At 37.2% G+C, this 13,090-nt stretch overlaps 1 protein-coding gene across 6 annotated transcripts in view; it reads right to left on the reverse strand.

Moving 5' to 3' along the window:
- The window catches only part of SMC5 (structural maintenance of chromosomes 5), a 74,896-nt gene that overhangs the window by 47,551 nt on the left and 14,255 nt on the right, over nt 1-13,090 (reverse strand). For 5 of the 6 annotated variants that reach the window (XR_012159078.1, XM_073345165.1, XM_073345164.1 and 2 more), the window contains 4 exons: nt 12,284-12,446; nt 10,968-11,102; nt 9,332-9,472; nt 4,189-4,350 (listed from right to left, as the gene is read on the reverse strand). Coding sequence is in view for 5 of the 6 variants with exons in the window: in XM_073345165.1 (XP_073201266.1) it covers nt 4,189-4,350; nt 9,332-9,472; nt 10,968-11,102; nt 12,284-12,446 (601 nt within the window). In the remaining variant the exon portion in view is untranslated. The remainder of the gene's footprint in view (nt 1-4,188; nt 4,351-9,331; nt 9,473-10,967; nt 11,103-12,283; nt 12,447-13,090) is intronic. The other variant, XM_073345168.1, reaches the window with a different exon arrangement.

Genomic DNA, 13,090 nt, shown 5'->3' on the forward strand with positions numbered 1-13,090 from the left:
ATACACTGTAGTAACTCAGTTCTTCCTCTCTAGTGTCTGAGCTCCTGCCATTGGGGATATTGGCAACTAGTAGTTGCAGATGGGCCACAAGTATTGTAGACCAGGGGTCGGCAACCTTTGGCATGCAGCCCATCAGAGTAATCTGCTGGCAGGCCACGAGGCGTTTTGTTTACATTGACTGTCTGCAGGCATGGCCCCTCGCAGAACCGCAGCCACTAGGAGCTGTGGGGAGCGTGAGGAGGGTGTGCCTGCGGACGGTCAATGTAAACAAAACGCCTTGCGGTCTGCAAGCAGATTACCCTGATGGGCCACATGCCAAAGGTTGCCTACCCCTGTTGTAGACACTCTGATTGTGGCATCCACGCCATAAACTTATCAAGCTCAGTCTTGAAACCAGTTGGGTATTTTGCCCTCGCTGGTCCTCTTGGAAGGCTGTCCCAGAACTTCACTCCTCTTACGGTTAGAAATCTTTGTCTAAATTCAAGTCCGAACTCTATGGCCAATTTATATCCATTTGTTCTTGTGCCAACGTTGGCGTCTAACTTAAATAACTCCTCTCCATCCCTGGTCAGTTGTGTGATTGGTGAACTAAACCATTAGTATTGTTTCTACACCTTGATTGGATGACACGCCTTCAGGGTGGATAAAAAAAAAATCGATCTTTTTTTTTTAAAACAGAATTTAAATTGCATTTTTGAAATTTAAATTAACTACGTTTTGTTTTTAAAATAAACCTATTTAAAATTAAAGTTGAAACTGACAGCTTATGTTAAAGCCTAAACTTACTATAATCTATTAAAATCATTTACATTAAATACAAAAAATATTAAGCAGTATATTGTTGCAGGGCTGTGACTTAATCGCAATTAACTCATGCGAATAACTCAAAAAAAATTAATTGCGATTTAAAAAATTGCGATTAATCGCAGTCTTAATCATACTGTTAAATAATAGAATACCAAGTGAAATTTATTAAATATTTTTGATGTTTTTCTATATTTTAATATATATTGTATTCTGTGTTGTAACTGAAACCAAAGTGTATATTACTTTTGATTACAAATAAAATGATTGCACCGTAAAAATGATAAAAGAAATAGTATTTTTCAATTAACCTCATACAAGTACTGTAGTGCAATCGTTTTGTCGTGAAAGTGCAACTTACAAATGTAGATTTTTTTTTTACATAAACTGCACTCAAAAATAAAACAATATAAAACTTTAGAGCCTACAAGTCCACCCAGACCTACTTCTTATTCACCCAATCGCTAAGACAAACAAGTCTGTTTCCATTTACAGGAGATAATGCTGCCCTCTTATTTACAATGTCACCAGAAAGTGAGAACAGGCATTTGCATAGCACTTTTGTAGCTGGCATTGCTAGGTATTTACATGCCAGATATACTAACATCTGTGTGTCCCTTCATGCTTCGGCCACCATTCCAGAGGACATGCTTCCATGCTGATGAGTCTCATTTAAAAAAAAAAAGTTAATTCAATTTGTGACTGAATTCCTCTGAGGAGAATTGTATGCCCCCTGCTGTTTTATTCACATTCTGCCATATATTTCATGTTCATAGCAGTCTTGGATGATGACCCAGCACATGTTGTTCCTTTTAAGAACACTTTCACTGCAGATTTCACAAAACGCAAAGAAAGTACCAATGTGAGATTTCTAAAGATAGCTACAGCACTCAACACAAGGTTTAAGAATCTGAAGTGCCTTCCAAAATCTGAGAGGGACGAGGTGTGGAGCTCTTTTAAGACTTCTGAAAGCATGCAACACTCCAACGCGGAAACTACAGAACACAAACCACCAAAAGAGAAAATCAACCTTCTGATGGTGGCATCTGACTCAGATAACGAAAATGAACATGCATCGTTCCGTACTGCTTTGGATTGCTATTGAGCAGATCCTGTCATCAGCATGGACGCATGTCCCCTGGCACGGCTGCAGCATGAAGTGACATGAGTCTTTAGCGCATCTGGCATGTAAATATCTTCCGATGCTGGATACAACTGTGCCATGAGAATGCCTGTTCTCACTTTCAGGTGACCTTGAAAACAAGAAGCGGGCAGCATTATCTTTTGCAAACGTAAACAAACTTGTTTGTCTGAGCGACTGGCTGAACAAGATGTAGGACTGAGTGGACTTGCAGACTCTAAAATCTTAGTGTTTTATTTTTAATGCAGTTTTTTTTTAAACATAATTCTACATTTGTAAGTTCAACTTTCATGATAATGAGATTTCACTACAGTACTTGTATTAGGTGAATTGAAAAGTACTATTTCTTTTGTTTTATTACAGTGCAAATACTTGTAATCAAAAATAAATATCAAGTGAGTACTGTATTCTGTGTTGTAATTGAAATCAATATATTTGAAAATGTAGAAAACATCAAAAATTTTTAAATAAATGGTATTCTATTATTGTTTAACAGTGCAATTAATCACATGCGATTAATTTTTTTAATTGCTTGACAGCCCTAATAAGTTGCCAAGTTTTAAAGAAAGGGATACCACAGAACTCGTGAAAATCACTGGTTAATCAAGCATCTGGAAACAGAGTTTGTTGAAGTGATAAACCATCTTTTGACAGTAGCAGCCCATTCTGCAGGTGCAAAGAGAATATCTTCTTCATTTCAGTATATTCAACTAGTTCAGTTCGATTACTAATTCATTCAAAGTTAAGAAACCATTTGGGAGTTAAAAAGTTGGAAAGCTTGTTTTCCTCTTCCAAGCTATGGACAAAAATTAGGTGTGAGAGGGTGAGATCTACTAGCTCTATCATCTTGAAGGACATGGTGACCAGAAACCAATCAGTTCAATTCACTAACTATAGATAGCACTGCCTTTGTTTAATAAATTAGTTGTTTTTCATTTAAAACTATGTTTTGATAAATTTTCTGATAAGAAAAAAAGTTAATGTATCCTGCACTTGGGTAATTTTATTTAATAAAAAAATTAAAATGCTGTTTTTAAGCATTTTTAATTTAAATTTGAATTTCCATCCAAATAGAGTTTGATACAAATCACAAGTAAAATATTAATCACCTTGTAAATAAGAAATGCATTACTCCATTTTCAAACATCATAAAAATGTAAAAAGTAAGCATCTGAATAAATGCAAGTTAAACACCAATTTTAGTGCAAAGGCAATATTTAGTTGCATATCAATATATTTCAATAGTTACCAACTAATGAGAATCAATCTTTCTTTAGGAAAATAACTAAAAAGTACAAATTTAAATGATTAAAACTGATGATATGAATCAAGGTTTCCTGCTTGCTGATTTAAATCGTGATTAAAATTCGTGATTTAGATTGCTTTGATTTAAGTCAATCCACTCTGCTCACCATTTTTTAAAAGAACAAACAGCAAATAATGAATACAGTACATCTGATACTCGGGCTAAAATATTCATAGAAATCTTTCAGGATTCACTAACATTTTTCAATAGTATGAATACATTGCAGCTATCCAAAAACTCTCAAACAACATATTATACCACAAAACATACCTAAATTAACTGTTTTTATTCATAAATATTATTATGAATCATGGAGGAAGACCGGTTACTATTTGACAAACTCTATCATATAGGTATTTAGAATCGGGTTAAATGTAGATGGAGTAGCAGCTCAGGAAATCAGTAGGCCAAAATATTCAAAATTGGATGCATGAAGCTAGCTACCTAAACTAAACTGGCCTGATTTTCAGGAGGTGCTCATCACTCACAGTTCCCAAATTAAGTAAATGAAAATGCTGCAGGTGCTTGGCACCTCTGGAAAAAAAAAAAGAAAATCAGGCCAAATTAATTAGCTGCCTAACTTTATGGAACTAAGTCTGTATATGTTGGCCTAAAGATTTTTAATATAAGAAAACCATATGGCTGTATCTATTCCTATGGTGCTTTTGCAGTGGTGCACCAAATGGGATCACGGAAAGTGAACTAAGTAGTACATAACTCCACATAGCCATATTTAATTTCCTTTTAGGGAGGAGAGGCACAAAGAACAGAGCAGGGAAAATGAGGGGCAAAAATACTTTCATTAAAATCCCTTCTAAAAACATGCTATTTCTACTATACAAAAATGAACATATTCTGATTGCTTCATGTTCCATTTTCACCTTTATTAAACATATGGAATGTCTAAATATTTTAACCGAGAATCCAAAATACATACCTTCTCTTTGATTTTTATATCCAAATTTCTCCATTGCTTTTCAACTTCTTGGATTTGCTGTGTCATGGGAGACTTTGTTTGTTGTAGTTTTTTTAATTCTTCCTTTGCATGGTCACGGTTTTGTTTCACCTCCTCATGCATTTGGCGAACATTTTCATATTCCTTGCAAGAATTTCAAGCAAAACAATGAAAGCCTTTTACCTTCTGCGTTTAGCTGGATACACATATTATGCCTCTGCAGTGCTCATGTTTAATTCAACAAGAATCGTGCAAAAAGTCTGTTCTACAGTGATCGAGTTCCAGTAATGGTTCAATTAACTCGTTAGGTTTGGATCAGCTTGACCCTGAGATACAATGACCCACCTATTTCCTGCTGATCAAAAACATGCAATGGCATTTGAATAATTTTGGTATAAAAGTATGAGTGTAAGCATCCAATTATTCTGTGAATATCCTGACTTGTGTTTGTGTCCTGGATAATACTGAACCTGGGGAGTTTGTCCTGGTTTCGGCATAGCCCACCAGTTGACATCAACCCATCATTCCACTGCCACTCCCAACACCAGGATGAACCTGGAAACTCTACTGGTATCCACAGGAACCTGAAATGTGAGTTCAAGAGCACAAGAGTCTGAGGTACTCCAAATTCTGGGGCATGCGAAAAGCAGAAATGCTCATATTAGAATTTCAGACTATTATCTATTCTTTTTGCTTTATGTGTTGTTGCCTTTTCCCACCTGGATATTAATTTTCTACTTGTAAACAAAGAACATTTTTGTATTGCTGCCCAAGTTACTTTGAAACATTCTTTGTCAAACCCTTCCAAAATGGTGAGTCTCAGAAGAGCAACTTAATCCCCTGGTGACACTGACAGATAAACAGTTTGCTCTCCAGTTACTGTAGTTCAAGATTATTGCAGGGACTGATTCACAGACTTGGGATGCACCTCACAATGCCACATACTTGCTGGAAACATCTAGAAAGCCTTGGCCTATGGACAATGCAGCATCAAATGTTGAGACCCAAAGGGTATATAAAGGAGCTATGGGCCTGCCCTGCCCCTCAGTTTCTTTCTCTATTTCAAAGTCCACTAGGAAGGCTCAGAAATAGTTGGGAAGGAGGATTGATCATGTCAATTAACCTACACAAGCTAGCACCTCCAAGTTATTCGTTATAGGTGAATAACTATTGCTTTTTTCAAATATTTTCTTAAGAGATCTATTCTCTGTGAATCTGATTAGCAAAGATTTTTGTAAAGGTGGTAGGAGGACCTAACTAAACAAACATTATTCTACCAAGTTGAGTGTCAGATCTTAAGATAAATCTAGAATGACATGTACACGTATGAACAAAGATCCAAGTCACAGCTCTACAGATGCCAAGTATGGGGATGTTTCTAAGAGAAACTGTGGGTATTACAAATAAAGCAATGGAATGTACCTTAAGACTTTTGGGAATCATAACCCTCACAAGATCATAACACTTTGTATCTATATATATTCTCTACGTAGGTAATTTTAAACCATAAAGAATCTGTAGGACTACTTGAAGGGTTTATTTCCACTAAAGATAGTAGCTAAATGCTCTATTTACACCTAGGCTATGTAGTAAAGCTTTCCCCAGTAATTAATGTAGTTCTGGGGGAAAGGAGGAGAAAAGTCAAACAGGTGGTTAATAAAGGGATATCAGAGTAGATCCATAGATTTCCAGACCAGGAGGGGCCATTATGATCATCTAGTCTGATCTCCTGCATAACAAAGGTCATAGTAATAACCTGTACTGCACCCAATAATTTGTGGTTGACCTAAACCATGTCTTTTCTAAAAGACATCCAAGCTTTTCCCCCCCTCCACAGCATTGCAGTGAGAACTTTTGTTCAGATAGTTATGAATAATGACCACCAGGTCATTTTCAAAGTCATTGACTTCCAACATAGTCCAGCAACCTGTAAGTATCTAAACTTCCTTAGATAATAATTTGGACTATGTACAAAATCACCAGTGGATCTTCATAGAGAAACTTGATAAAGTGAAGTAGTAGTCAAACTGAGCTCAGTCTGATACTTGAGAGGGTTTTTTGTGTCAAAAGATAATCAAATATCATCAGAATAGTAGCAGATGTTGGGTTACTCTGGTTTTGGGCTGCCCAAAAAGGGAATCTCTTACATTTTGCAGCACGTTTGTCTAGTAGAGTGCTTACAAATCTGCATCAGTATCAGCTCCAAAACACACTAATAATTCTGTCCTGTTAAGATTTCAAAATCCAAAGAGGTAGTTGCAAGGATTTTAATCTAACTGTAGCACGCTGTCATTTTCTGTGAAAAAAAGAGTGGGAATTAGTGAAGACGAGGATGGAAGCTGCAGGTTAGCCCCCAATTGGACTTATTGGTACTGAATATATCAGAAGCACTTTTTCTCCATCCTCTCTAATTTTCCGTTATTCTCAGGATCAGCGGTATTGGAGTTAAGGCATAAAGAAAAGAAAACATGAGAGGGGAAATAAGGTCTTCCTCTTTCAAAGACAGAGGGTGGCATCCTCTTTCATTGCCAATAGATCTATTTGCAGGATTTTCCCATGTCAGAAACAAGGAACAAAGCACTTTTTACTTTCAAGACCATGGTATACCTACATCTTGAATACCGTGTGCTGATGTGGTCGCCCCATCTCAAAAAAGGTATATTGGAATTGGAAAAGGTTCAGAAAAGGGCAACAAAAATTATTGGAATGGTATGGAATGGCTTCCGTATGAGGAGAGATTTATAAAACTGGGACTTTTCAGCTTGGAAAAGAGACGGCTAAGGGGAGATATGATTGAGGTCTATAAAGTCATGACTGGTATAGAGAAAGTAGATAAGAAAGTGTTGTTATTTCTCATAACACAAGAACTAGGGGTCACCAAATGAAATTAATAGGCAGCAGGCTTAAAACAAATAAAAGGAAGTATTTCTTCACACAACGCACAGTCAACCTGTGGAACTCTTTGCCAGAAGATGTTGTGAAGGCCAAGACCATAACAGGGTTCAAAAAAGAACTAGATAAATTCAAGGAGGATAGGTCCTTCAATGGCTATTAGCCAGGATGGGCAGGAATGGTGTCCCTAGCCTCTGTTTGCCAGAAGCTGGGAATGAGCAACAGGGGATGGATCACTTGATGATTACCTGTTCTGTTCATTCCCTCTGGGGCACCTAGCACTGGCCACTGTCGCAAGACAGGATACTGGGCTAGATGGACCCTTGGTCTGACCCAGTGGGGCCATTCTTATGTTCTTATGTGCTAGAAGGTGAAATTTCTGCTGAGATTGTGGACTAATGTACTCTATATGCCTCACAGGCCAACAGTGCTGAGGACAAGATTTTTGAATGCACTGCCTCCTCAAGGAATAGCTTTATTACAAAGAGCAGATCTGGCTCGACCCTGGTAGATCATATAGTTCATCTTCATGCTACTGCCGGCTAAATATTTGTATTACCTGATTCTGTACTTGATGGATAATAGACTTGAGAAGCCAACTAAACCACTTGTCTCAGTACAATGGTACGTAACCTGGCATCTGCCAAGTTACAGAACGTTAATTGTGACTTAACTAAGTGAGCACTCCAACCCGTGGTAGAGACACCTGTTGCCATTACTATACTGGGATTCAATGGATGGAAAGGTACATGTCTTCTCTGTTCAAATCCACTATGTAAGTGAATTCAGTGTTCTGAGGGATAGCCACAAGCAGGTAGGGGTCAGGCTGACTGCTTCTTGTCCACCTTTAGACCCAAATGTTCAGGATGGCAAAAGTGTGATCAATGATTTCTACAGAGTTCTTGGGAAAATTTAAGTGTGCAGGTGTGTCTCAGCTGTGTGAATCTACAAAGGCATTACTCAAAGAACCATTTGTTTCCAAATATAAGAGTCAATTCAGAAATATTTGTGTTATGACAAACATTAATTAGTTTTCCCCTTAGTCACTACTGATTAGCCTTCAAAGTACTGCCCCAATGACAGTGATGTCAATGATCTTTCCTGATTAACTGTGCACCGCCTGTAGCTGTCCTGTTTAGATAACTCAGTTAAGGAGTAAGAAGTATCCCCTACCACTAGAGGAGAAATTCACTTCACCCACATAAAAGAAAAGGGCAAAGTCCATCCTCCGCTGCCAGGTTGGAAGGCTATAGCCCTTGTCCCCCAGTAGCGGTCCCTTCATACCATTTGTACTGTGGGTTAGGGGCACCTGAGTCACATAATTATGAATTCTGTTGCCCCTCCTCAAGTCTACCGATCAATGGCTGGCATGGAGGCCTCTTCCTTAATGTACAGGGAGCTTCTGTGTGGTTGCTACACCTCCAACTCCCCACATGCAGTGCCACTACATGGCTAACCTACTATAGAGTGCCAGGCTTTCTGCACCCTCTGTGAATTTCAGTCAGTGTGAATGAGATCCAAAAACTTGCCACATATACTTCATTAAGCAAGCCCATGAAGGAAACTTTAATCGATGGCATGAAAGCAGAGTAAATATAATAATGACAAATGCCTCAAAATACTAAACAACCCCAGCTTAAATGATCCTTTGATTCTCCAAATCTGAGTCCGTTTTGAAATATTACATTTCGTAATTCAAAATAATTCAGACTCTTGTGGACCTAAGAGGATGGTTATTAAGTAAGCCAAAATGATTTACCTTTAACCCAGCAAGTCTCTTATTTATTTTGATTTCTTTAAAGCACTTATCTCCAGTGCTAGGTGCTTGTATGACAAAACTATTTGTGAAACTCACTGCAAGGCTTACTTCTGAAGCAACAAAAAGACCGATCATTCATTATGCTGTAGGGCACAAGGTGATCAGCTGCTTGGAAATACCACCACCCAATAATACAATACTGAATGATTGGTCTAGCAGAGGGAGTCACTAGTACTTCATGCTTTAAAAGGAAGGCAAAGCCATTGCTTGAAGCAATAGGTGCAACTAGGCAAAAGCTAAGTTATGCCAGGGGTAGAACACAATGTTTCAGGACAATTATACACTTTCTATAATGTTGGTAGTGCTCAGGCTATTCTGGGTTGGAAAAAATTATTTCACTGCATAGTAACTCTCTCTTTTTAAAAATATGGCAGATTTATAACAGTTTTTCAGAAAAACTGGGGGAAAACTTACCACCCATGGTCTTTTTCTCTCAAGCATCTCTATTAAATCTAGATGACGCTTGCGTTCATAGTATCTCTCCACATCTTGCTTATACCGTTCATTTCTTTGCTTCATTTTCTCCAAGAAATTAGTTTTCTCTTGCAATGAATTCTGTCAGAAAATATATTTTACATTTACTTTACTCTATTAAAATAAGTAAATACAAAGTGGTATGCAGAAATTATGAAAAGTATGTCAACTGAGCAGAAATTAAGGATTAGACAGACTTTTAGAACAGTTTAGTTGTGTTCTAATTGCAACTAAATTTCATTCTTCAAAAAAGGAAGAGTCAAACCTAGTTATAGCCAACAGCACTGGAAGGCGCAGGACAACTTTTCCCACATAATTGTGCCATGGAAACTCAAGTTTGATACAGGTAATGAGATGCAAGATGGATGAACCAATATCTTTTATTGAACCAAGTTCTGTTGAAAGAAACATGCTTTTGAGACTACAAACTCGAAAGCGTCTCTCTTTCACCACCAAAATCTGGTCCAATAGAAGATATTACCTCACCCACCTTGTTTCTCTAATATCCTGGGATCAACATGGCTACAACAACAAGTAACAAGAGTAATTCAAACACAACTAATCTTTAAAAAAAAAAAAAAAACCAAAAAACATTTTCTGATCAAACAAATTATTCTCTAGTGGTCAACAGGAGAGGGCGAGGAACTATTTTTCATTACTACATTACACAGTTTGCTCTTTCTTGAATGAATTCTAATTAGTAGTGAAAGTAGAGATATTTAGTTCAGTTAAGAAGAGATTTTATAACTGTTAGTTTTGCACCTCTTTATAATTCCTTTATCTATCTTGTTTAATTAGATTAACAGATACTATATGGCAAACAAAGTGAAATTTTATTATTAGCTTGGTATCGCCATAGTGCCTAGTCAATGTCACTGTTTGTCATATAATATTCTACCCCTTAAGTTAGGAACTGTGTGCATGCCCCCATTCAGCCCCATTCCTCTCACCATTATTATTCTTTATAACTGGAAGATAAATGTCAACGTACTAAACTTTATTTGGAGGATAGGCAGAGATGAGATAGGGTATTGTTATGCTGTTAAGCATTAATGGGTGTCATTAATTAGTTGTTTGATCTACAGACAATGGCATAAAAGTGATTGAAGCTGTGGCTGTACTAATGAGATGGGAGAGGCTTCATGTGCGCCCAATTTTCCCCTTGGAGTTTTCAGATTTCCCCCCATATCAATAATGTTCTGGACACTTATGCCTAGAACATTCCCTGAAATTTTGGAAATAATTGGATGTGGCATTCAAACATTATTGTATTACATACAGAAGACAAATGCCACTGAACTGAGTTTAAGGCCTTCGCAAGCTTGGCCAGTTAACTCAATATTGACACAATCTTCCCTGGCCAGAAGCCCAACTTTTAAATATGAATACCTCCTTATTATGCCATTGTACAAGTGAGCATAATGTCAGAAACAAACAATTACTCTTGTAAAAGCATCATATTGTACAAAAATTACCTGACATCTACCTATTATTGATCATAGTTAAAAACAAAAATAAACTGGAAGGTCTATGAAAATCCCTCCTACCACTGTCCCTCTACTATGTAGGTACTTACCTCAAGTTCTCTCTCTCGCTCTCTGAAGTTTTTTAGTTCACAGTGGAATTGGTACATTTCTGGCGGGCCAACTGATTTCTCTGTGGCTTCAAGAAGCTCTGTCTTGGACAGTTTTGCAAATTCCCCAACTTTGTCCTGCAAAGCAGAAACCAAAAACCAACGATGCTGCAGGTCTGTTATGTTATAGCAACAAAGTATTATTTTATTGCAATATATTGGCCTATCTCAAGCTAATATGCACATACAACATACAGTTACATGTCAGACAGCTTTGGAAGTTAGTGCATAAAATTATTATTAAATGTGCACCTCAGTTATATATTACAGCCAGCCCTGTAACTCTGTTATCCAAAATCCTTCAAAATGCCCACAGTATCCTGACAAGTAGTTAACATATGATATAGTCATAGTTCTCCTGGCTGAACAATCTAATTGCTATCAAATATTGTCCAGGGCTTTCTGGTGATCACTGAACACTTCTCCAAACAAAAACAAACACCCTGGAAAACCTAAGTGCTCAAAATTTCACTCTGCCACATTCCCAGAATTTGTTTTAACGTCATTTTCCCGCTAAGGTCGAGTAGTGAAAAACTGATTTAAAAAAAAAAAATTGCGACCTCATTAATAAACGTAGTTTAACCACCACCTGATTAAAATATGTCGGCCAACATGTTTTAAAATGACACTTTTTACCCCTAGTCTAGAGAGTGTCTAATTAAATGCGTCTGTTCTCAAGTTCAGACATACTAGGAAGCCAACTACCTACATGATGGAGCTCTCTGCTACTTTTCTTTTCCCAAACATACCCAGGTTCCTCCTGGCTTTGTTCGGAGAATGTATCTTCTATATTTAAAGATACTTAATAGTTTCGATTATTTTTCATCCATAGACGCAAGGCACTTTCCAAACTACGGCAAATACCATGATCCCCAATTCAATAAGGTACAGGGGAAAAAAGTAATTTGCCCAAGATCACATAACAAGCCTAGTGCAGGCCTCCAGCCTCCTAAACTTGATCCCTATCCATTGGACCATGCCATCTCCAACACATGCTTCCTTTTTTATGGAAGATTACCTAATTTGACAAAATTAGCTAGCCTTAAAACATTATGCATGCCATTCACACCCGCACACACAAAAATGGTTAAAATTGGGGTTTGGTTTTTTTTAAACCCTTTTTGGCCTTCCAAAGAGCTACCTCTAGTCGCCCTACTAAAAGGCCGAATTTTAAAAGTCACAATCCCCTTCTCCTTCCTTCCCTCTCCCCCACCAAAAAAAAGCAGTACTCAATTTTTATCTGTTATTGTCTCTCCTACCTGAGGAAGAAACTGGCACAGATTGGCCACTTGGATATTTAAGGCTGCAATTTGCTCCTCTACTATTTTCAGGGTTGAGGGCTTTTTATTGACAAACCACACAGATGCATTGTTTGCTACATGAATCTCACGTGTGATAATGAGATTGTCAGGAGTCTTAAACCTGATTAATAGAAAAAAAGATGTTAAGCGTTTACACTTTTAGCAACTTTGGAAATATACACACAGACTGCACTGGTAACACATCTTGTTGCTTTAAATAAAAAAGCCCCACAATTTCTGATGATAATGACTAATCACTAGCAAGTGAATAACAGGTTTAAAGTGTTAAAAATTACTAGCTATTAGATTGGTAACGAGTTAATCATACAAGCCATTACTCACAAAAATACTCCTTGCTCATATGACTAGACCCATTAGTTCCTGAAAAATCTTCACTCAACTGACGCCAATGAGATTATTCATGTAAATATAGTACTCATGTGAATGTATCCATGTAACTGTTTCAAAAACTGTTACAAGTGTGAACAGTAGCAACATTTAACAAGTTTTCAAGTAATTGTGCAAATAAATTTTTAAAACACACACATAGCTATAGTTTAAAACATCTGAAATGTCTGTTACCGCACAGTACAGATTTAGATGCCTATATTCCATTTGTATTGTACTCATTCCTGAGGAAAACAAAAACATTATACCACTAAACTAACAAATATTTCTTTATTTTCTGTTTATAACACTAAAAATACAGTATACCAGATACCTTACGAATAAATATGCAAACAAAATCCCTGTACTGAAATGCTT

The sequence above is a fragment of the Lepidochelys kempii genome, chromosome 5 (genome assembly GCF_965140265.1).
Source record: "Lepidochelys kempii isolate rLepKem1 chromosome 5, rLepKem1.hap2, whole genome shotgun sequence".
NCBI classification, from domain to species: Eukaryota; Metazoa; Chordata; order Testudines; family Cheloniidae; genus Lepidochelys; species Lepidochelys kempii.